This window comes from Pristiophorus japonicus, chromosome 19 (genome assembly GCF_044704955.1).
Source record: "Pristiophorus japonicus isolate sPriJap1 chromosome 19, sPriJap1.hap1, whole genome shotgun sequence".
Lineage (NCBI taxonomy): Eukaryota > Metazoa > Chordata > Chondrichthyes > Pristiophoridae > Pristiophorus > Pristiophorus japonicus.
In genome coordinates, this window is record NC_091995.1 from 76760387 (window position 1) to 76782558 (window position 22172).

The 22172-nt window shown below is 50.3% G+C and overlaps 2 protein-coding genes across 4 annotated transcripts in view; one reads left to right on the forward strand and one right to left on the reverse strand.

Annotated features, from left to right (window-relative positions):
* The window catches only part of csdc2a (cold shock domain containing C2, RNA binding a), a 64117-nt gene extending 61966 nt beyond the window's left edge, over positions 1 to 2151 (forward strand). For both annotated transcript variants that reach the window (XM_070862325.1, XM_070862324.1), the window contains exons 3-4: positions 393 to 515; positions 1989 to 2151. In XM_070862325.1, the coding sequence (XP_070718426.1) occupies positions 393 to 515; positions 1989 to 2151 (286 nt within the window). The remainder of the gene's footprint in view (positions 1 to 392; positions 516 to 1988) is intronic.
* Positions 2152 to 17665: 15514 nt separating this feature from the next.
* LOC139229969 (phosphomannomutase 1) overlaps positions 17666 to 22172 on the reverse strand; it is a 33086-nt gene continuing 28579 nt past the window's right edge. For both annotated transcript variants that reach the window (XM_070861656.1, XM_070861655.1), the window contains exon 8: positions 17666 to 20151. In XM_070861656.1, coding sequence (XP_070717757.1) covers positions 20044 to 20151 — 108 coding nt within the window. In that variant the 3' untranslated portion in view covers positions 17666 to 20043. The remainder of the gene's footprint in view (positions 20152 to 22172) is intronic.

Here is a 22172-nt window from a genome sequence, read left to right on the forward strand (position 1 = left end):
GAGTGGTGAGGGTCTGGAACCCACCGCCTGATAGGCTGGTGGTTACAGATTCAATAGCGGCCTTCGAAAGGGAATTGGATAACTACTTGACGGGGGAAATAATTGCTGGGATATGGGGAGTGGGACCGACTCGATGGGCCGACCGGCCCTCCCTCTGTGCCGCACGGTGCTACGATACTGGCACTTTTCGGTTCTTGGCGGAGGTGGAGTGTGGAGCTGTTGCCCGACCATGTCGGTGCGTGCAGCAAGGGCGGGTCGCTCCGAGAGCTGGCACAGGCCGACGGGCCCAACGGCCTCCTCCTCCAGCGCTGCGCCGTTCTGTGATTCGAGGAATGATTTCCGGTTTTATTCCCAAATAACTGCAGCGTCTGTGCCGGTTCTCCCTGCTGCAGGTCCGCTCGGGCCACACTGGGGCCTCTCTCCAAGGGCAAATGCAAGTGCTTCTCCAGGTCACTGGGTCACGGCTTTATTACACCCACGGACGGGACAGAGGACATCTTCGTCCACATCTCTGAGTGAGTACACACAGCGTCAGCTCAAGGCATCCTTCATAGATGAGCAGCTTTGGGCCAACGTGTCAGCTGTGGCTCAGTGGGTAGCACCCTCTCGCCTCTGAGTCAGAAGGTTGTGGGTTCAAGTCCCACTCCAGGGACCTGAGCACATACATCTAGGCCGACACTCCCAGTGCAGTGCTGAGGGAGTGCCGCACTGTCGCCTTTCGGATGAGATGTTAAACTGAGGCCCGACTGCTCTCTCAGGTGGACATAAAATATGCCGTGGCACTGTTTCGAAGAAGAGCAGGTGGGTTATCTGCATTGGCCAATATTTATCCCTCAATCAACATTACTAAACAGATGATCTGGTCATTATCACATTGCTGTGTGTGTGGGAGCTTGCTGTGCGCAATATTGGCTGCTGCATTTCCCACATTACAGCAGTGACTGCACTCCAAAAGTAGTTCATTGGCTGTAAAGCGCTTTGAGTCGTCCGGTGGTAGTGAGCCGAGTGTGGCTAGCTGTGCGAGTGTGAGTGTGAGCCGAGTGTATCCAGCTGTGCACAGTGTAACCTCCCAATGGATATTAGATCGGGCAATAGGAACCAAACATAGCTGGGGATTTCCTAATTTCACGGGAAGCGAAGGAATTTCTCCCTAATTTCATGTCCGGCTAGTTCCAGCGTGGGAGTGGGAGCAGCTCCTGGGGAAATCCCAGCCAAATACAGTTCTTTGGGGGCAATGGCTCCTTCTGCTCCACCTTCACAATCCTACGCTGTTTGCACCTGCCCAGATCAGTAACGTCACAAAGCCGCGAGTGGCCGGTGAGAGTCAGTGTGGGCCTCGGGAGCCGGGGTGGGGGTTGCCGGGAGAGAGGAAAATTGGAGGGGGGGAGAAGAGAGGGGTAATGGAGGTCAGTGGATTGGGGAGGCTGGGGAATGGGGGACAGTGAAAGATAGAAAATTGGGGTCCGGGAGAGGGAGAGAGAGAAACGGGGAATGGGGGTCAAGGAGAGGGTAATGGGGTCAAAGAAAGAGAGAGGGGAATAGGGGTCAGGAGGAGGGAAATGGGGTTCCCCCTCTCGCCAAACCCCAGAGGGCTGCGGATGCTCAGTCGTTGAGTATATACAAGACTGCCATTAATAGACTTTTGCACACTGGGGGAATCAAGGGATATGCAGATTGTGCAGGAAACTGGAGTTGAGGCAGGAAGTCAACCGTGATCTCATTGAATGGCGGAGCAGGCTCGAGGGGCCGAATGGCCGACTCCTGTTCCTAATTCTTATGTTCTTATGCTCTTCCAGTGATTCTGCGGACCATCTATCCTTTTGCGAGCTGTCTTAAGGCAATATTTCAGATGGTGATGAGGCCCTGTGGCCCCACCGAGCAAAATTACTCTCTCGCTGAATAAAAACGGTACCTGTGTTGTTAGAAGTCTGTCAGAGCCGGAAGAAAAAACACGGTTTGACCAATCCGCCCCTCTTTCTTTCTTCCAGCATCGAGGGGGAGTACGTGCCCGTGGAAGGAGACGAGGTCACGTACAAGGTCTGCGCCGTCCCGCCCAAGAATCTGAAGCATCAAGCGGTGGAGGTAGTCATCACCCACCTAGCCCCGGGCACCAAGCATGAAACCTGGTCTGGGCAGATCGTCAACTCCTGAGAAAGGGCAGGGCGTGGGGGTGGCGGGGAGGGGGGGGGTTGTGCGGGGCGTGGGGTGGGAGTGAAGCTTTGGGCCCACTGCCCAACAGGCTTGGCTCCATCCGTGGGACGTTCCAAACGACAATAATTGTGGGGAAGAATGTGTGGTTTGTGGGGTGTGTATTGTCATAGACTTCGAAGGTTATGGATTATATATGAAACAAAACGGAGTTTCTGCAGGGTGCAGGACGGGGGTGTGATTGTGATTGTCCAATTTATTTTCACTGAAGTTCACTTGCGTCGCTGGCTATGGAAAGCCCCAGCCTGCTTTGGATGGGATCATTTGGCTGAATTGACATCAAGACAAATACATTCCAATGTGTTGGGATGGAATCCAGACTTTCTCTTTGCTAGTAACTGAGGACTTTAATTGTAAGATAGCATTGCCACAGCCTAGGGACATAGGAACAAGAGGAGGCCATTCAGCCCCTCGAGCCTATTCCCCCATTCAATTAGACCATGGCTGATCTGCGACCTAACTCCATGTTGGTTCTGTAACCCTCAATATCCTTTTGCCTAACAAAAATCTATCAATCTTAGTTTTGTCATTTTGAATTGACCCCCGGCCTCGACAGCTTTTTGGGAGAGAGTTCCACACTCCCACCACCCTTTATGTGAAGAAGTGTTTCCTGACATAACCCCTGAATGGCCTGGCTCTAATTTTAAGGTTACACCCCCTTGTTCTGGACTCCCCCCACCAGAGGGAATGGTTTCTCTCTATCTACACTATCAGCTCCTTTAATCATCTTAAACATCTCAATTAGATCGCCCCTTAATCTTCTAAACTCAAGGGTAATACAAATCCAGTCTATGCAACTTGTATAAATATACTCTACAAGCCAATAGAAAACACCAGGTTCTCTCGCTGCCTGGAATACCCATTTCCTGTGGGACTGGGGATCCATTTCCTGTGGGAGTAGAAATCAATTTCCTGTTGTAGTGGGGATCCATTTCCTGTGGGGGTAGAATTCCATTTCCTGTGGGAGTGGGAATCCATTTCCTGTGGGACCAGGGATCCATTTCCTGTGGGAGCGGGAATCAACTTCCTGTGGGACCAGGGATCCATTTCCTGTGGGACCGGGTATCCATTATCTGTGGGACTGGGGATCCATGTTCTTGTGGGTCTTGCTGGTGGTTTAGCCGTCTGTGCTTCTGCCCAATGGAGAAGGGTGCTGGATGGAACTATATTCAGGACCCAAGGCTGACACATCCTGCTAAACCAGTACTACAACCTAAAAGTGATTTTAAATTCGGATAAACTTCTTGTTGGCAAGCTAAGGTGGGAGTATAATTTATCCAAAACTCCATTTATATCACCACTGTATAGCCAAAAGCAGGAAACTCCCCAATATAAAGCCGTTTTCCAGTGTTCATCAAGAGGCAAACTGGGAGTGAACAAATATGGCCGCCACCATCTGTGCTGGATAGCGCGGTGGCCATTTTGTTCTGGCAGCATTTGGCGACGAGCTCACGTTTCTTTCCCACCCACAACAACAGCAGAAACAACAACAACTTGTATTTATATAGCACCTTTAACGTAGCAAAACATCCCAAGGCACTACACAGCAGCGTTATCAGACGAAATTTGACTCCGAGAAGGTGATATTAGGACAGGTGACCAAAAGCTCGGTCAAAGAGATAGGGTTTTAAGGAGCGTCTTAAAGGAGGAGAGGTAGAGGCGGAGAGGTTTAGGGAGGGAGTTCCAGAGCCGAGGGCCTCGGCAACAGAAGGCACGGCCACCAATTGTTGAGCGATGGAAATCAGGGATGCGCAAGAGGCCAGAATTTGAAGAGCGCAGAGATCTCGGCAGCTTGTGGGGCTGGAGAATATTACAGGACGCTGTGATGTGATTTTCCTCCCTCGCACCCTGTCCCTAACACCGTGAGCTTGGCGAGCTCTCGCTGGTCCTCTTTAGCAACGGCCTCAACACTGCCAAATGGATCCCAGATTATATTTCGTCAATCTGCGGCCAGGGTGGGGGCTGGTCCAGACTGAATGAATCGAAATAAGTCGATTGGCCAAGAAGCGCTTTGGGATTGGCTAGATTGAGTCTGTACTGTCTGGAGTTTAGAAGAACGAGAGGTGAAACATTGAAACATACAGGGGCCGAAATTGCCCCCTCTTTCAGGTCCATTACTGCCTCTAAGAGGCGGTAATTAGACGGTTAGGCCTTTCCGACTGGGGGCAGGCGGAAACAGATTGCGTCCTGCTCCATCGGGCACGCACCGACTCCTCACCACCCCACAAGGGAAATTGCCCCGCAGGAACGGATCTGTGGCCACTCAGTGCCCCCGACAGCTTTTCCCGGCGGGAACCTGCAAGCGGCTGGCAGCACGTCCATCCCTAAAGGGGAGGGGGCATCGCCGGGGCCGGCATTTTATTTCAATTGTCGGCCGACTCTGCAGTCGGCAAGACAATGGCGGCCGCTGGTTCGGCCGGGCCTCTTAACGGGCAGCCCCGCACCCTCCCCCCCTCTTGGGCACCGGACCGCTGGCCCGGCCGAAACCCGCCCTGACGGCCCAGTGGCTGCAGAGCTCGCAGTGGCCCCCTCCCCTTTAACTGAAGGAGAGGAACGTTACACTGATGTGCTCAGCGCGCTGATGTCACCGCCCGCCTCCCGCCCTGCTTCCGATCCCTCCGCCGCCCAAAACACCACCCGGACAAATTAAGAAAGTTAAAAAGGCCAATTTCTCTCTATTCTCCGCTCCATGGATTCGGGCGGAGAATAATCATTTAATTTGAATTATCCGCCTCATTTGGGGCAGTGGGCAATTTCAGCCCCATAAGATTCTGAGGGTGAGTGACAGGGTAGATGCAGGGAGGGTGTTTCCCCCCGGGCTGGAGAGTCTAGAACCAGGGGTCACAGTCTCAGGATAAAGGGTCGGCCATTTAGGACTGAGATGAGGAGGAATGTCTTCACTCAGAGGGTGGTGAATCTTTGGAATTCTCTACCCCAGAGGGCTGTGGAGGCTCAGTCGTTGAGTATATTCAAGATTCAGAATGATAGATTTTTGGAGTCTGGAGGAATCGAGGGATATGGGGATCAGGCGGGAAAGTGGAGTTGAGGTCGAAGATCAGCCATGATCTCGTTGAATGGCGGAGCAGGCTCGAGGGGCCGAATGGCCTACTCCTGCTCCTAATTCTTATGAGATGTCCCAATGATGTGAAAGCCACTACATAAATGAAAGCAAGTTCTTTGTCCCCTTTTACTTTATTTATGCAAAACCCAAGAAACATGAGGGGGGAGTGGGGAGGAGGGGCGATTTTAACCCTACTCGTTCAGCGGGCGGGCAATTAAAATCGCCCTGTCTGAAAGCCGCCATGATCGCAACATCTGCAATTTTAACCTGCTCTCCCGAGCAGGCAGCAAGGACAGGCGCCCGGAGCCAACGGTGTCCTTCTTTACATGACATCATCGAGACCCGACTGTAATTTTAACTCCGGCCTGAGAGGGGGAATCCACCAGGAGTTAAAATCGGGACCCCCCCGGGGTTACGTGAAGGTCTCAGACCCCGTGAGCTTCGAGTCCTGTTTACAGCTCCCCTATCTATCCGGTCCCTGGGATTGAAATTGGTGGCAGGTGTAAATTGTCCTTGTGGAGTGATGTCACTAAGGGCAGGTTACAAGCGTTGTGATGTAAGCAAGTGAATGATAATCAATCTCCTGATTGTTTACAAAGGTTATTTAGCCTGAATGGTTTAATTCCGACGTGCTGAACATATTCGGACGTGCCAATGTTAGATACAATAGCCTCTCCTGTCCGTGGTTTTATTCTGACGCTTCTCTCTGTGGCTTTTTAAATTCTTTTTGTTGCTCCGTGCTGTGTTTTCGGAGGTTTGTGGTGGGATGCAGGAGCTGTGTAGAATTCTCAGGGTGCAAATGGTGCATTGTGGTGCTGCCAACCCTCCAGGATTGGCCCTGGAGTCTCCAGGAATTGAAGATCGATCCGATGGACACTCGCTGGGACGGAAAATCACAGGGGGATTTAAAACAGAGGTCGCTTTCATTGTACGCCGTTGCTTATTGGATATAAAAATATTGGAGATGGCGGAAATAAGGCTGTTTGGGGGTCTGGGGAGAGAGAGGTCATGTGATGAAACCTTCAGGAATACGTCCGAGCAGAGTTGCCGATCGGACATAGGGAGCTGCCCATTCTGCTGCTGTAGCTCCGCTGGAGACCAACAGGAAACAATTCTAACCGAGCTAAACAAGGCCAGGCAGGACCTGGGTTCAATCCCCCCCCTGCCAATTGATGCCGAGGTAGCTGGTCCCAATCGGGTTGGTATTTGTATATGTAATTGCTTCATGGGTTCTTTGCTTAAAAATTTGTAGCAAAACATTGCTATTAAGAACAATTTGGTTCATTAGCAAAGGTTTAACAATCACACGACACGTTACCAGTTCATCCACCAGGCTCACAACCACCTGACCCATCATGGATCCCCTGAACCCAACTGGCTGGGGTTTTATTGAGTCTTGTGAACATCACGTGACTGGCTAAGCCACTCCCAACTCAACAACTCTACAACTATTTTAAGTTGAACGTTTAAATCAAGTACCCCCTTTTTTAAAATGCACTAGAACCTATAAATCCAAATTAACTTGGGAACTTTATCAAATTAAATTAAAATCCTGTTCCCGGGGGGGATGATGCACTCCAGTCCCTCTGGTGCCCACCTCTCGTGCAACAGTTCTACAAACCTGTGAGCATACTCACATGTGTATCTATGGCAGTAATTGGAGTGCAGAATTGTACTGGGTAGACCCCCTTTTCCCCAGTCTTTGATTGATCAGCCAGGCTCCGTCTCCCAGTTCCTATCCCTGCTGAAGGTGGAAGGTAGGTCCTGTAACTTGGCATTTTCTGCTCAAACAGATGCACCTTCTACATTTTCAACAATGTCAGTATTTAAGGGAAAGCTTCAAAAGTATATACTTACTGCATAAACCAGGCCTGAGATAAATCATATCTGATGCTGAGGCTGGGTCTGTATTTAACCCGTGCTGTATCTGTCCTGAGAGTGTTTGATGGGACAGTGTAGAGGGAACTTCACTCTGTATTTAACCCGTGCTGTACCTGCCCTGGAAGTGTTTGATTGGACAGTGTAGAGGGAACTTCACTCTGTATCTAACCCCGTGCTGTGCCTGTCCTGAGAGTGTTTGATGGGGCAGTGTAGAGGGAGCTTTACTCTGTATCTAACCCTGTGCTGTACCTGCCCAGGGGTTGTTTGATGGGGCAGTGTAGCGGGAGCTTTACTCTGTATCTAACCCCGTGCTGTACCTGTCCCGGGAGTGTTTAATGACAGTGTAGAGGGAGCTTTACTCTCTACCTAACCCATGCTGTACCTGCCCAGGGAGTGTTTGATGGGGCAGTGTAGCGGGAGCTTTACTCTGTATTTAACCCGTGCTGTACCTGCCCTGGGAGTGTTTGATGAGACAGGGTAGAGGGAGCTTCACTCTGTATCTAACCCCGTGATGTGCCGGTCCTGGGAGTGTTTGATGGGGCAGTGTAGAGGGAGTTTTATTCTGTATTTAACCTGTGCTGTACCTGCCCTGAGAGTGTTTGATGGGGCAGTGTAGAGGGCGCTTTACTCTGTATTTAAGCCGTGCTGTACCTGCCCTGAGAGTGTTTGATGGGACAGTGTAGAGGGAGCTTTAGTCTGCATCTAACCTGTGCTGTACCTGTCGTGGGTGTGTTTGATGAGACAGTGCAGAGGTAGCTTTATTCTGTATTTAACCTGTGCTATACCTGCCCTGGGAGTGTTTGATGGGACAGTGTAGAGGGAGCTTTACTCTCTACCTAATCCATGCTGTACCTGCCCAGGGAGTGTTTGATGGGGCAGTGTAGCGGGAGCTTTACTCTGTATTTAACCCGTGCTGTACCTGCCCTGGGAGTGTTTGATGAGACAGTATAGAGGGAGCTTCACTCTGTATCTAACCCCGTGATGTGCCGGTCATGGGAGTGTTTGATGGGGCAGTGTAGAGGGAGTTTTATTCTGTATTTAACCTGTGCTGTACCTGCCCTGAGAGTGTTTGATGGGGCAGTGTAGAGGGCGCTTTACTCTGTATTTAAGCCGTGCTGTACCTGCCCTGAGAGTGTTTGATGGGACAGTGTAGAGGGAGCTTTACTCTGTATCTAACCCGTGCTGTACCTGCCCTGGGAGTGTTTGATGGGACAGTGTAGAGGGAGCTTCATTCTGTATTTAACCTGTGCTATACCTGCCCTGGGAGTGTTTGATGGGACAGTGTAGAGGGAGCTTTAGTCTGTATCTAACCTGTGCTGTACCTGTCGTGGGAGTGTTCGATGAGACAGTGCAGAGGTAGCTTTATTCTGTATTTAACCCGTGCTGTACCTGCCCTGAGAGTGTTTGATGGGACAGTGTAGAGGGAGCTTTACTCTGTATCTAACCCATGCTGTACCTGCCCTGGGAGTGTTTAATGGACAGTGTAGAGGGACCATTTCCTGGGTGCAGAAAGTGAGTGCCCCGGGACTGTACCCAGTTATTTGGTGAACACATGATCTACTTCTCAATGTGTTAATTCATCAATTTGGCCTCGAATTGGTTGCTGTACATTATTGGTGGGCGTTTGTGAATTGTGTTTGAGTTGTTGGGTTCTGTGTTTCACCTGGTGTGGAGTCACAGGGTGACTGCTGCATAGAATGAGAGGCTTGTGTCCGTGAATTGACTGTCTCATGGTCCTAGAATGTCCCATCCCCATTCGCTTCCTGTGCCCGAGGGAGTGGGGCCCACCAGCTGCTGGGTGCTACCCTTCTGTCTTGCCCTTTTTTGTTTCTGTATCTAACCCCGTGCTGTACCTGGCCTGGGAGTGTTTGATGGGACAGTGTAGAGGGAGCTTTATTCTGTATCCAACCCGTGCTGTACCTGCCCTGGGAGTGTTTGATGGGACAGTGTAGAGGGAGCTTTACTCTGTATCTAACCCCGTGATGTACCTACCCTGGGAGTGTTTGATGTGGTAGTGTAGAGGGTGCTGTTTTCTGTATCTAACCCCGTGCTGTACCTGCCCTGGGAGTGTTTGATGGGACAGTGTAGAGGGTGCTGTTTTCTGTATCTGACCATGGGAGTGTTTGAAGTAGAAACAGGGTATCTGATTTGGGAATGGGGTCCATTCTCTAGGACTAACATCCCTTCCTTATTGAGTCTAAACATGAGCTTAACGAGGAATCGTCTAGAACTCAGATTCTGGCTGCAGACTTAACTGAAAAACTCCGCGACCATTTCCTGGGTGCAGAAAGTGAGTGCCCCGGGACTGTACCCAGTTATTTGGTGTACACATAATCTGCTTCTCAACGTGTTAATTCATCAATTTGGCCTCGAATTGGTTGCTGTACATTATTGGTGGGCGTTTGCGAATTGTGTTTGAGGTGTTGGGTTCTGTGTTTCACCTGGTGTGGAGTCACAGGGTGACTGCTGCAGAGAATGAGAGGCTTGTGTCCGCGAATTGACTGTCTCATGGTCCTAGAATGTCCCATCCCCATTCGCTTCCTGTGCCCGAGGGAGTGGGGCCCACGAGCTGCTGGGTGCTACCCTTCTGTCTTGCCCTTTTTTGTTTCGTTGCTTCAAACACCAGATTGCACACACACTCAGTTATAGTAATGGCAGGATCTGGTCTTTATTGAAATACTATGCAAAACCAGTATGAGAGCTACTGAGACACACACTTCACAAACACAGCGTATGCTGGCTGCTTTTGAGACATCACACAATTCATGATTCCAGTGTGAGCTATTAAAGCAGTGTTCACTTACATTTCCGATACTAACTTTCCTATTGATCACTACATTCCATGGGACATCAGAGGTACAGACAAATGGTAACAGACTAACAATGGAAACTGAACAACTAGCCACTCATCTCTTGCCGTGCATTTTATTACTGCAACATACAGGTGATCAAATTGACACATTTGAACATGGCTGAAAGACTCTCACAACTTCGAATATCTTCTTCCCTATGAGGATGTCCTCTTGCTTAGATCTCGTACCCAATTTACAACCCGTGCTCAGCGGAAAGCGGCTTGAACTTTTAACGCAGCATGTGTTGGTCTCACAGTCTGCGCAGAGAGCGAGGTGTTCGGGTAACACGGACTTTCCGCTCCCACGTTGGTTGCTACAGGGTGGCCAGCGGTTGACCTGTGACCCCTGGCGGAGAGGGTGCTGCTCGCAGCCTGAGAATGACACTGGCCAGCCTTGCTAGTGAGATTCATGGGGCTGCTGAGGGCAGACACAGTGGGTGGGGACTGTTTTTGTTTTGGAGTCTGAGGTCTCCGCATCTGACTCGCGCTCCACCTGCCCCAGGAGCCGATACCCTGTTTCTGCTTCAAACACTCGCAGGTCACATATGACACGGGTCAGACACAGAGTCTGGTTCTGGTTGGACGTATTGCTGGAGGTTTCGTCACATGACCTCCCACTTGGAACCGCCCTGCCCCCACACTCACGCCATTGGTCCATCCTCCAGGCGCGCTTCCTTCCCACGGCCAATTAGAAAGGGAACCGGCTCTTTGTTGTCCAATTTGATTCAGCCTATTTACTCTCCAGTATTTTTAGAACTCACAAACAGAAATATTCAAAGAAAATGGGGAAAACACAGTTGTTTAATGCTCCTGAGATTTTTATCCTGGGTCTTTGCTCGTAGCGAGTGTCCTAGAGGTTAATCTTCAATTCCTGGAGACTCCAGGACAATCCTGGAGGGTTGGCAACCCAAGTCTAAAGGTAATCCTGAGACACAAGTTCAACTGTTTGAAGGGCGCTCAGCTTCCTTTGTTTAATGCTTTGGTTCCCGGCAGAGCGAGCAGGGCCACTGGGAAAGATAAATCACAACGCACAACCATGTATTAAAGCACCAAGAGTGGGGCTTAATGGGGCAGGTTACTCCAGAATCGTAGGCTGCCTGACACCTTTAGAGACATTGTGCCACACATTGAGCCACATCTCCCAGGTGCTACCGTGAGTTTGGGGAATGGAAAGTCCCTCGGTCGCACCAGAGAGGGCGCAGAGGAGATTTACGAGGATGTTGCCAGGATTGGAGAATTTTAGCTATGAGGAAAGATTGGATAGGCTGGGTTGTTTTCTTTGGAACAGAAGAGGCTGAGGGGAGACCGTATTGAGGTGTATAAAATGATGAGGGGCCTAGATAGAGTGGATAGGAAGGATAGAGGGGTCAAAAACCTGGAGGCATATATTTAAAGTAATTGGTAGGATGTTTAGAGGGGATTTGAGGGGACACTTCTTCACCCCAAGAGGGTGGTGGGGGTCTGGAACTCACTACCTGAAACCCTCATCACATTTAAAAAGTACTTGGATGTGCACTTGAAGTGCCATAACCTACAGGGCTACGGACCAAGAGCTGGAAAGTGGGATTAGGCTGGATAGCTGTTGGTCGGCCGGCCGAATGGCCTCCTTCCGTGCCGTAAATTTCTGTGATTCTATGTCTGCATGGGTCAAAAACAGTAGGTTCGACTCCCGATCTGTGCCAGATGAGCGGCCCGGGCGAAGGAAGGGAGAAGTTCCCAGCGGGACCCCACTCCAAGTTACGCTCACCCAATGACCTTTGCCGTGCGTGATATCAGATCGAGCCTGCTTGTGATGCGCACTGCCACCCACTGCTGTGACTCACTGATGAATGGTGGCCGGCTTGGTTGAGGTAACCGAGAGCAACCGGTTTCCATGGGACCATACCCAGCAATCGAGAAAAGCGGGGGGTGGATGCGGTGAGAGCAGGAGAAGAGGCAGAGAAAATGCTGTTTGGATTCGAGTGAGGGTTGTCTGGAACTCTAGATTAACCCTCCCATCAGCTGTAGGCCAAATCATTCTCATTTCAGACACCGTGCTGTGTTACGCTATTTTAGTTCCCCCCCCGCCCAATTCCACTTTTTCTTCTGGGGATCGGATCCAGCCGCTTGCTATTCCGTCAAACTGCGCTAATCTGTATTGTTAATATTCGCTGTTATTGCTGAATGGATGCTGGTGTTTATTGGGAATGATTGAAAGTAATAATGGGTCACCGGAGGAGGAGTGATGGTTTCCTTGGCAATAACTATCAATAAAATGCAATAATACCCACCCCTGAGTGTTGTGTCTATTGATTCTACATGGGAGCTGGCCAAGTATCGAGGGGAAACGGAGTTTATTCTCCGCCCAATTACACAAGGGTTGGCTGTTGAAGATTATAGAGAAGCGCCCTCTGCTGGCACGACCACACTTGACCAGCTCCGCTGGGCAGGCCGTTGCCATGCCACGTGATGTATAAGAACATAACAAACAGGAGCAGGAGTCGGCCATTTGGCCCCTCGAGCCTGCTCCGCCATTCAGTGAGATCATGGCTGATCTTGATCAGCTCCGCTGGGCGGGCCACATTGTTCGCATGCCCGACACGAGGCTCCCAAAGCAAGCGCTCTACTCGGAACTCCTTCACAGCAAGCGAGCCCGAAGTGGGCAGAGGAAACGTTACAAGGACACCCTCAAAGCCTCCCTGATAAAATGCAACATCCCCACCGACACCTGGGAGTCCCTGGCCAAAGACCACCCTAAGTGGAGGAAGTGCATCCGGGAGGGCGCTGAGCACCTCGAGTCTCGTCGCCGAGAGCGTGCAGAAATCAAGTGCAGGCAGCGGAAGGAGCTTGCGGCAAACCAGTCCCACCCTCCCCTTCCCTCAACGACTATCTGCCCCACCTGTGACAGGGACTGTGGTTGATGGCTGGTCTGATCTTGGCCTCGACTCTAAATCCCCTGCCCGTTCCCCATAACCTTGACCCTATCGTTCAACAATCTGTCTATCTCCACTTTAAATATACTCAATGACCCAGCCTCCACAGCTCTCTGGGGCAGAGAATTCCACAGATTCACCACCCTCTGAGAGAAGAAATTCCTCCTCATTTCCATTTTAAATGGGCAGCCCCTTATTCTGAGACTGTGCCCCCTAGTTCTAGATTCCCCCATGAGAGGAAACATCCTCTCTGCATCTACCCTGTCAGGCCCCCTCAGAATCTTATACGTTTCAATAAGATCACCTTTCATTCTTCTAAACTACAATGAGTATAGGCCCAACCTGCTCAACCCAATGTAGACTTGCTTCCACTCTTAAAATGAATCCTTAGGTGACTGAACCGTCCAATACGAGAGCCACAGTCCCTGTCACAGGTGGGACAAATGGGCATTACTTCTCACTGCGGTCCCTGCGTATTCAGACTGACGATGATAGAAATAATACCAATAATTATACTCATTATCCAGAGTCATAACTATGTTAGTAGCTGGAGTTCATAGAAAATAGGTGCAGGAGTAGGCCATTCGGCCCTTCGAGCCTGCACTGCCATTCAATGAGTTCATGGCTGAACATGCAACTTCAGTACCCCATTCCTGCTTTCTCGCAATACCCCTTGATCCCCCTAAGGACTACATCTAACTCCTTTTTGAATATATTTAGTGAATTGGCCTCAACAACTTTCTGTGGTAGAGAATTCCACAGGTTCACCACTCTCTGAGTGAAGAAGTTTCTCTTTATCTTGGTCCTAAATGGCTTAGCCCTTATCCTTAGACTGTGACCCCTGGTTCTGGACTTCCCCAACATTGGGAACATTCTTCCTGCATCTAACCTGTCTAAACCCATCAGAATTTTAAACATTTCTATGAGATCCCCTCTCATTCTTCTGAACTCCAGTGAATACAAGCCCAGTTGATCCAGTCTTTCTTGATATATCAGTCCCGCCATCCCGGAAATCAGTCTGGTGAACCTTCGCTGCACTCCCTCAATAGCAAGAATGTCTTTCCTCAAGTTAGGAGACCAAAACAATACTCCAGGTGTGGCCTCACCAAGGCCCTGTACAACTGTAGTAACATCTCCCTGCCCCTGTACTCAAATCCCCTCGCTATGAAGGCCAACATGCCATTTGCTTTCTTAACCGCCTGCTGTACCTGCATGCCAACCTTGATGTACCATGACACCCAGGTCTCGTTGCACCTCCCCTTTTCCTAATCTGTCACCATTCAGATAATAGTCTGTCTCTCTGTTTTTACCACCAAAGTGGTAACCTCACATTTATCCACATTATGCCATGCATTTGTCCACTCACCTAACCTATCCAAGTCACTCTGCAGCCTCATAGCATCCTCCTCGCAGCTCACACTGCCACCCAACTTAGTGTCATCCGCAAATTTGGAGATACTACATTTAATCCCCTCGTCATGGGGAAAGGCACTAGTTTCAGGAGGGACAGGAGTCAATGATGATTAAAGGCAATTTTCCTTGGCAATATCTGCCTGTCACAAATCAGCAATTCATCCCCTTTACCTGCACACACACACCCATATACACACACTCCTATATACACACACTCCCATATACACACACTCCCATATACACTCACACACACCCCCATATACACACATCCCCATATACACACACACTCCCATATACACACACACACACACCCATATACACACACCCCATATACACACGCACACTCCCATATATACACACACACACCCATATATATACACACACACACTCCCATATACACCCCCCCCCCATATATACACACCCCCATATATATATACACACACACACACACTCCCATATACACACACCTGCATATACACACACACGCACACTCCCATACACACACTCCCATATACACACACCCGCATATATACACACACACACTCCCATATACACACACCCGCATATATACACACACATACACGCACACTCCCATACACACACTCCCATATACACACACTCCCATATACACACACTCCCATATACACACACTCCCGTACACACACACTCCCGTATACACACACTCCCATATACACACACTCCCATACACGGACACTCCCATATACAAACACTCCCATACACGCACATTCCCATACACACGCTCCCATATACACACACTCCCGGACACACACACTCCCGTACATGCATACTCCCATATACACACACACTCCCATATATACACACTCTCATATACATACACACTCCCATATACACACACTCCCATATATACACTCCCACACATTCACTCCCATATACACACACACTCCCACACACAAACTCATCATCAGAGACGGTCCCTCGAACGAGGATGACTTGCTTCCACATGAATTCACAGATGTTTCAATGAAGGACCCGATGTTCCAGGCCTGAACTCCAGTTGACGGGGTGGAAGATGCCTGTGCGTGGATTTTTTTAACGTGGGGTGGCTGTTGCACACCAGCCACCACATGGGCCTGACAGAGCTAGGCCTTTATCCAGTGGCAAGGGTTAACCAGGTCGACTGGAGACCAGCTCTGCTGTACGGACCTGGTGCACACATATGGCAGTGTGGGCTGGTCTGTGCTGCCCCTGGGCCCTCTGCTCTTCTGGGCCTCGTACCCTCATTCGCCCGATGAGGGTACACACAAACACACACATACAGGCACACAGAGAGTTAAAAATCTTAGACCAACCATCCACGTCATAAACAGGCCATTGTTATGTTATTCATTTCGATGTTGTTGTTACCATAGTGACTTGTGCTTTCTGGAATGTTCTCCTTTCCTCTCCCATGGATCTTTTTGACTGCGGTGATTTATATTCTAGAATTCATTAAAATTAAAATTTGATTCAGTCGACGGGAGACTAATTGCCTTTTGCAGCCAGCTGGTGTGGGCAATGCCCTCTACTGTATTATCGGGATGTCGCAGAAAACCTCCTCGTCTGCCTTTGCACAACACAAACTCTGTCCTTTCATTGCATTATGGATAATTTAGCACTGTTGCATTGAGGTTTTTTATTATTCGTTCGTAGGATGTGGGCATCGCTGGCGAGGATGGCATTTATTGCCCATCCCTAATTGCCCCTTGAGAAGGTGGTAGTGAACCTCCTTCTTGAACCGCTGCAGTCCGTGTGGTGAAGGTGCTCCCACAGTGCTGGTAGGGAGGGAGTTTCAGGATTTTGACCCGGCGACGATGAGGGAACGGCCGATATATTTCCAAGTCAGGATGGTGCGTGACTTCAATGTGACGGAGTTGCGATTCCCCGGTGATCATGTGGAGTTGGACCTTTCTTGGTTGTGTTTTGCCCTGGGAAAACAGTTGCTTTGTGACGTTTATTCCAAAGCTCTGGCCTTGATTCAGTTGGTAAATGGACTGAACCATACAGACCGGGGAGGGGAGGTCCCACTCCAGGAACTCGAGCACATAAATCCAGGCTGACACTCCAGTGCCGTGCTGAGGGAGTGTTGCACTCTCGGAGATGCCGTCTTTCAGATGAGACGTTAAACCGAGGCCCCGTCTGCTCTCCCAGGTGGACGCAAAAGATCCCGCGGCACTATTTTGAAGAGCAGGGGAGTTACCCGGTGTCCTGGGGCCAATATTTATCCCTCAATCAACATAACAAAAAAAACATGATCTGGTCATTATCACATTGCTGTTTGTGGGAGCTTGCTGTGCGCAAATTAACTGCCGCGTTTCCCACATTACAACAGTGACTACATTCCAAAAGTACTTCATTGGTTGTAAAGTGCTTTGAGACATCCGGTGGTCATGAAAGGTGCTATAGAAATGCAAGGCTTTCTTTCCCGCTTGATCCGCATATCCCTTTATTCTTCTAGAGGTTCTTGGATGGCAGGCACCCTTACTGGAGAGTTCCATGGTTGTGTTTCTCAGTTCTCCGGGCGATGTTCCTTCCCTTTCCCTGGTTTGGGGTGAGTTTTGGTTGATTTTGGTGGGAGAATTGTAAAAGCCAGTTGTATGTTATCAACATTTTGTGGGGTGGGAATCCTGGAACAGGGCAAATAATTTGTGGTTATTCCATGAAAATGGCTCTAAACAAACCCAGTCCAATTGTTGTAGAGCGACCTAGTGGGCTACTGATGAAGGCCATTAGCAGGCCGGGGCCATTGGAGGGAGCAGCGCGTACTGCTGCAGGAGGGCGACGGCTGATTGCAATGTGGACAGGTACAGCAGGTCGGGGCGAAGGAACGCCGAGAGATTGTGCAGGGACGTGATCGGGGCCCAGGAGAGGCAAGAGATCGGGGCCCAGAAGAGGTGAGGGCCCAGGGGCAGCACGGGCCAGCCCACATTGCGATATATGTGCGTGAACTAGGTCCGTGCAGCAGAGCTGGTCTCCAGTCGTCCTGGTTAACCCTTGCCCCTGGACCAAGGCCTAGCTCTGTCAAGCCCGTGTGGTGGCTGGTGTGAAACGCCACCCCAAGTTTAAAAAATCCACGCACAGGCATCTTCCACCCTCGAGGATGTAGTTCAGGACCTGGAATATTACGTCCTTCACTGAAACACCTGTGAACTCATCCCTTTTCGGCATGGAAGCAAGTCATCCTCGACACGAGGGAATGCCTATGATGGTGATGATAATAACAACAAAGCCATGTGCTCTGCACAGTTCTTATTTGGCAGCCATGTTGTTCAGTTGTATTTATACACTGTGTCTCAAGATATCACACCAACAAAAAGCGGCTCCAATAAAAATTAATTTATCTTTGTACATGATCATCACTGTATCTTATGCTAAAATGAACAAAGTGTTAAGGTTTTGATTTCACCCCATGTGGAACCGGTTCTCCTCAGCGGCTCTTGCCCCATCTCAGCAGACTTGTTCGCAGCGGGGACCCTCAAGCAACAACAATGTGAATTTATATAGCACCTTAACGTAGTACAACGGCCCAAGGTGCTTCACAGGAGCGACCATCTCGCAAAATCTGACACTGAGCCACATAAGGAGATATTAGGGCAGATGACCAAAAAACTTGGTCAGAGGGAGGTTTTAAGGAGCGTCTTGAAGGAGAGAGAGCAAGGTAGAGAGGTTTGAGGGGGGAATTACAGAGCTTAGGGCCCAGGCAGCTGACAGCCCGGCCGCCAATGGTGGAGCGATTAAAATCGGGGTTGCCCAAGGGGCCAGAATTGGAGGAGCGCAGAGATCTCGGAGGGTTGTGGGGCTGGAGGAGGTTACGGAGATTAGGAGGGGCGAGGGCCACGGAGGGATTTGAACACAAGGATGAGAATTTTGAAGCCGAGGCGTTGCCGGACCGGGAGCCAGTGTCGGTCAGCGAGCACTGTGGACCCTCCCAGCCGAATGGCCAACCACAGTGGCCCCTGGACGTCACATGTTAGAGTGTCCACTGTTTATCTCCAGGCTTAATTCTGCGATTATTGGCACCTTCCCTTCCTACACCCCCAGCTCCACCTTGGGGAACTCAGACGGACAAGTGACCCCCAGTGACCTGTCCACAGACACCAGCAGGAAGACTTCAAACATGAAGTAAAGATCAAACTGCTTGAGGTACATTTGGACAATTGTCACTGCCCTTAACTAGGGTCGCCAACCCTCCGCGATTGCCCTGGAGTTTCCGGGGAATCGAAGACTAAATCTCCGGGATGGGGTTGCGAGCAATCCTGGAAAAATAAAAATAGAAGTTTGACATTGCTTTTGCAAAGGAATTGGGTCCTTTTTTGCATTTTCGATGACCACTTTCAGTTATTAGCTAGGAGAATATTGGAGATGGTAAAATGGGTGTTTGAGTGGGCGAGGTGATCGGAGGCGTGCAGGTGAGAGGGGGTCATGTGATGACTATGTCCGGTGTTGGCGACCCGATCTGTGACCCTGCACCGACCCCGTGCTGGGTGACGTTGCCTCTGGTTCCGGATTCCCCAGTTACACGCGCTTCATAAATCTCACAACACCATCAGCAAAAGCCTCACCTTCACCCAATGATAAAGCTGTGCGCTTTCAGTGACTGGGGAGGTAACTTCTAGCACCTTCCATGCACTCCCGGACAGAGTCCGAAAACCAGGCCATCGCCCACCTTGGCCTTCTCTCTCTCTGTATTTTATTGATTCGGCGACACTCAGTGTTCCTGTGATCTTTCCCGTCCGCTTCCCTCATCTCACAGTCTCCTGCTTTGAATCGTTCTTTCCCAGGACTTCTAACTGTGGAACTTCTCACCCTCTCAGTCGCTCCTCGCTCCTACAATCTTCAGGATTTAAAAAAAACCCACGTCTGGCATCAGCAAATCAACAACTTTCGATTTATCGCAAGCTTTTGTTTCTACTCTGTTCTGGACCCTTCATCTAGTTTCTTAAAAAAAAAAATTCATTCACAGGATGTGGGTGTCGCTGGCAAGGCCGGCATTTATTGCCCATTCCCTAATTGCCCCTTGAGAAGGTGGTGGTGAGCCGCCTTCTTGAACCGCTGCAGTCCGTGTGGTGAAGGTGCTCCCACAGTGCTGTTAGGGAGGGAGTTCCAGGATTTTGACCCTGCGACAATGAAGGAACGGCCGATATAATTCCAAGTCAGGATGGTGTGTGACTTGGAGGTGATGGTGTTCCCATGTACCTGCTGCCCTTGTCATATACATTCTTACATTATACTAAATCTTGTGTAGAGTGTCCACTTCCTGCACTTCACATCGTCATAATTTTTTGGGGGTCATGCTTTTCTGACAACAGGTACCATTGTAAATAGCCATGTCAACATTTCCCATGCAATTGTGCTATGTCAACTGTCACGGTGTAGTGCCAACCTCTGGCCACTATGTGGCTCTATGGAGCAAGTTTCTGAAGTCTTTTCCCAAGCTCTTGTGCCGTCTTGTACACGCAAAGAAAACCTTATCCCTAACCGTGAACAACTAATAAAATGATTGTGGAAACACGGTGCAAGATACACCATACAACCATCATCACATACAGTGACATCAAGTCGCGATACCCCACAGTGCAGTGCAGTTGACGTGATTCAGCTATTGGTCCAGCAGTGGGTAAGGGGAACAGAGGGCTGCTTTTCCATTCGCCTCGCAGCAGAAATCCTTGAATCGAGATCTGGGAGTAATTATTCGTGGCTCATTCATGAAGGAAGAGCTCTTTGCATAGTCTGACTGTGTCCTCTGGGGACACGACGGTGTATCCAATCGTCCTGGGATCGTGGAAGATCTCGTGATCGTTTCCACCCTGCATGGAAAGAACAAAGACCACTCAGTCTCAATCGCCTCCCTTTGGAGCAGCTGGGGTACAGTTCCACAGGGACATCTCCCCTCACGTGGCCACTCGTCACGTGCGAGTTTAGGAAAGATATTTAACTATTGAGGCCTCATCCTCTCCTCACACCATATCGGTAATGTATGCAGCTGTGAGAATGCTCACAGGTTTGTAGAGCTGTTATAAGGTGGCCATTGACTGGTCCAGGCAGCGGGCGGTCGAGGGGGTCATTCAGCCTGACTGCCTGCCTCTCTTCCGTGCCTACATCTGAGTCAGGGTGTCCTTGGAGATGGAGCACGCGGTGTCCACCGGTACGCTCGCGGCCTTCCGCGAGAGGTGGGCGCCGGAGGGACTGGAGTGCATCATCACCCCCGGCAACCAAATTTTAATTAGATTTTATGTTTTAAAGTTTAATTTGTTTTAATTGCCAGTGTTTTTAGTGTCCCCCTCCCCTTTTATAGGGGGCACTTGGGAAAAAAAAATACAAAAAAAACCCCAAAAAAACAAAAAAAGGGCCTTGAAAATGTTTGTTGTGTCCCCCAAATCGGGGGACACGATTTACTGTTTTGTTTTCCCCAAAAAAGTTGTAGAGCTGTTATAAGGTGGCCATTAACTGGTCCAGGCAGCGGGCGGTCGAGGGGGTCATTCAGCCCGATTGCCTGCCTCTCTTCCGCGCTTACATCCGGGCCAGGGTGTCCCTGGAGATGGAGCACGCGGTGTCCACCGGTACGCTCACGGCCTTCCGCGAGAGGTAGGCGCCGCAGGGACTGGAGTGCATCATCACCCCCGGCAACCAAATTTTAATTTGATTTGTTTTACGTCCAAAGTTTAATTTGTTTAATGTGTCAGTTTTAGTGCCCCTCTAATAAGGGGGCATTTGATTTACAGGTGCAACTAAAATAGTTGTAGAGCTGTTGCACTGTGAGTGGCTCAGTCAGTCACGTGACGTTCACAAGACTCAATAAAACCCCAGCCAGTTGGGTCTAGGTCATCCACGCCATTAACATATCCTTCTATTCCTTTCTCCCTCATGTGTTTATCCAGCCTCCCCTTAAATGCATCGATACTATTCGCCTCAACCGCTCCCTGTGGCAAGAGTTCCACATTCTCACCACTCTTTTGGGTAAAGAAGTTTCTCCTGAATTCCTGTTGGATTTATTAGTGACTGTCTTATATTTACGGCCACGAGTTTTCATCTCCCCAGGCCAGTCACTCTCTGAGTGAAATTGTCAAATTATTGCAGAATTCTGGTCACATTGTGTACCGTAGGTCATAGGGTTACGATTCATCCCATCACTTGTCCGGCTGGTTATGAAGCCAGGACCCAACAGTCACAGTTTGACTGACTAATCCCATGTCGAGCTCCTCATTCCCTCTGCCCACCTGGGCGCCGCCTCCTGCGTTTGTGCTCTGCACAGGGGTTAGGGTATGCCGCACCGTGCCATTCCTGCCAGGACTGGTGGGCACTGCAGACAGACCATCAACCACTACACCCTGACCCCTGGTCAACCCCTGGCCCCTGGTCAACCCTCGATCCCTCATCAACCCCTGGTCAACCCCCGATCCCTCGTCAACCCCCGATCCCTCGTCAACCCCTGACCCCTGGTCAACCTCCGATCCCTCGTCAAACCCCCGCCCCTCGTCAAAACCCCGACCCCTTGTCAAACCCCCCCGACCCCCTTATCAACCCTTGACCCCCGACCCCTCTTCAACCTCCTGCCCTCTCCTCAACCCCCTGACACCTGCTCAACCCCGATTCCTCCTTAACCCCTGACATCTCATCAGCCCCCGACCTCTCCTCAGTCCGACCCCTCATCAACCCGACCCCTCATCAACCTGCTGACCTCTCCTCAAACTGCTGACCCCTCCGCAACCCCGACCCCTCCTCAACCTGCTGACCCCTCCTCAACCCCGACCCCTCCTCAACCTGCTGACCTCTCCTCAACCCTGCCCCCTCCTCAACTCCCAACCCCTCCTCAACCCCCCCGACCCCT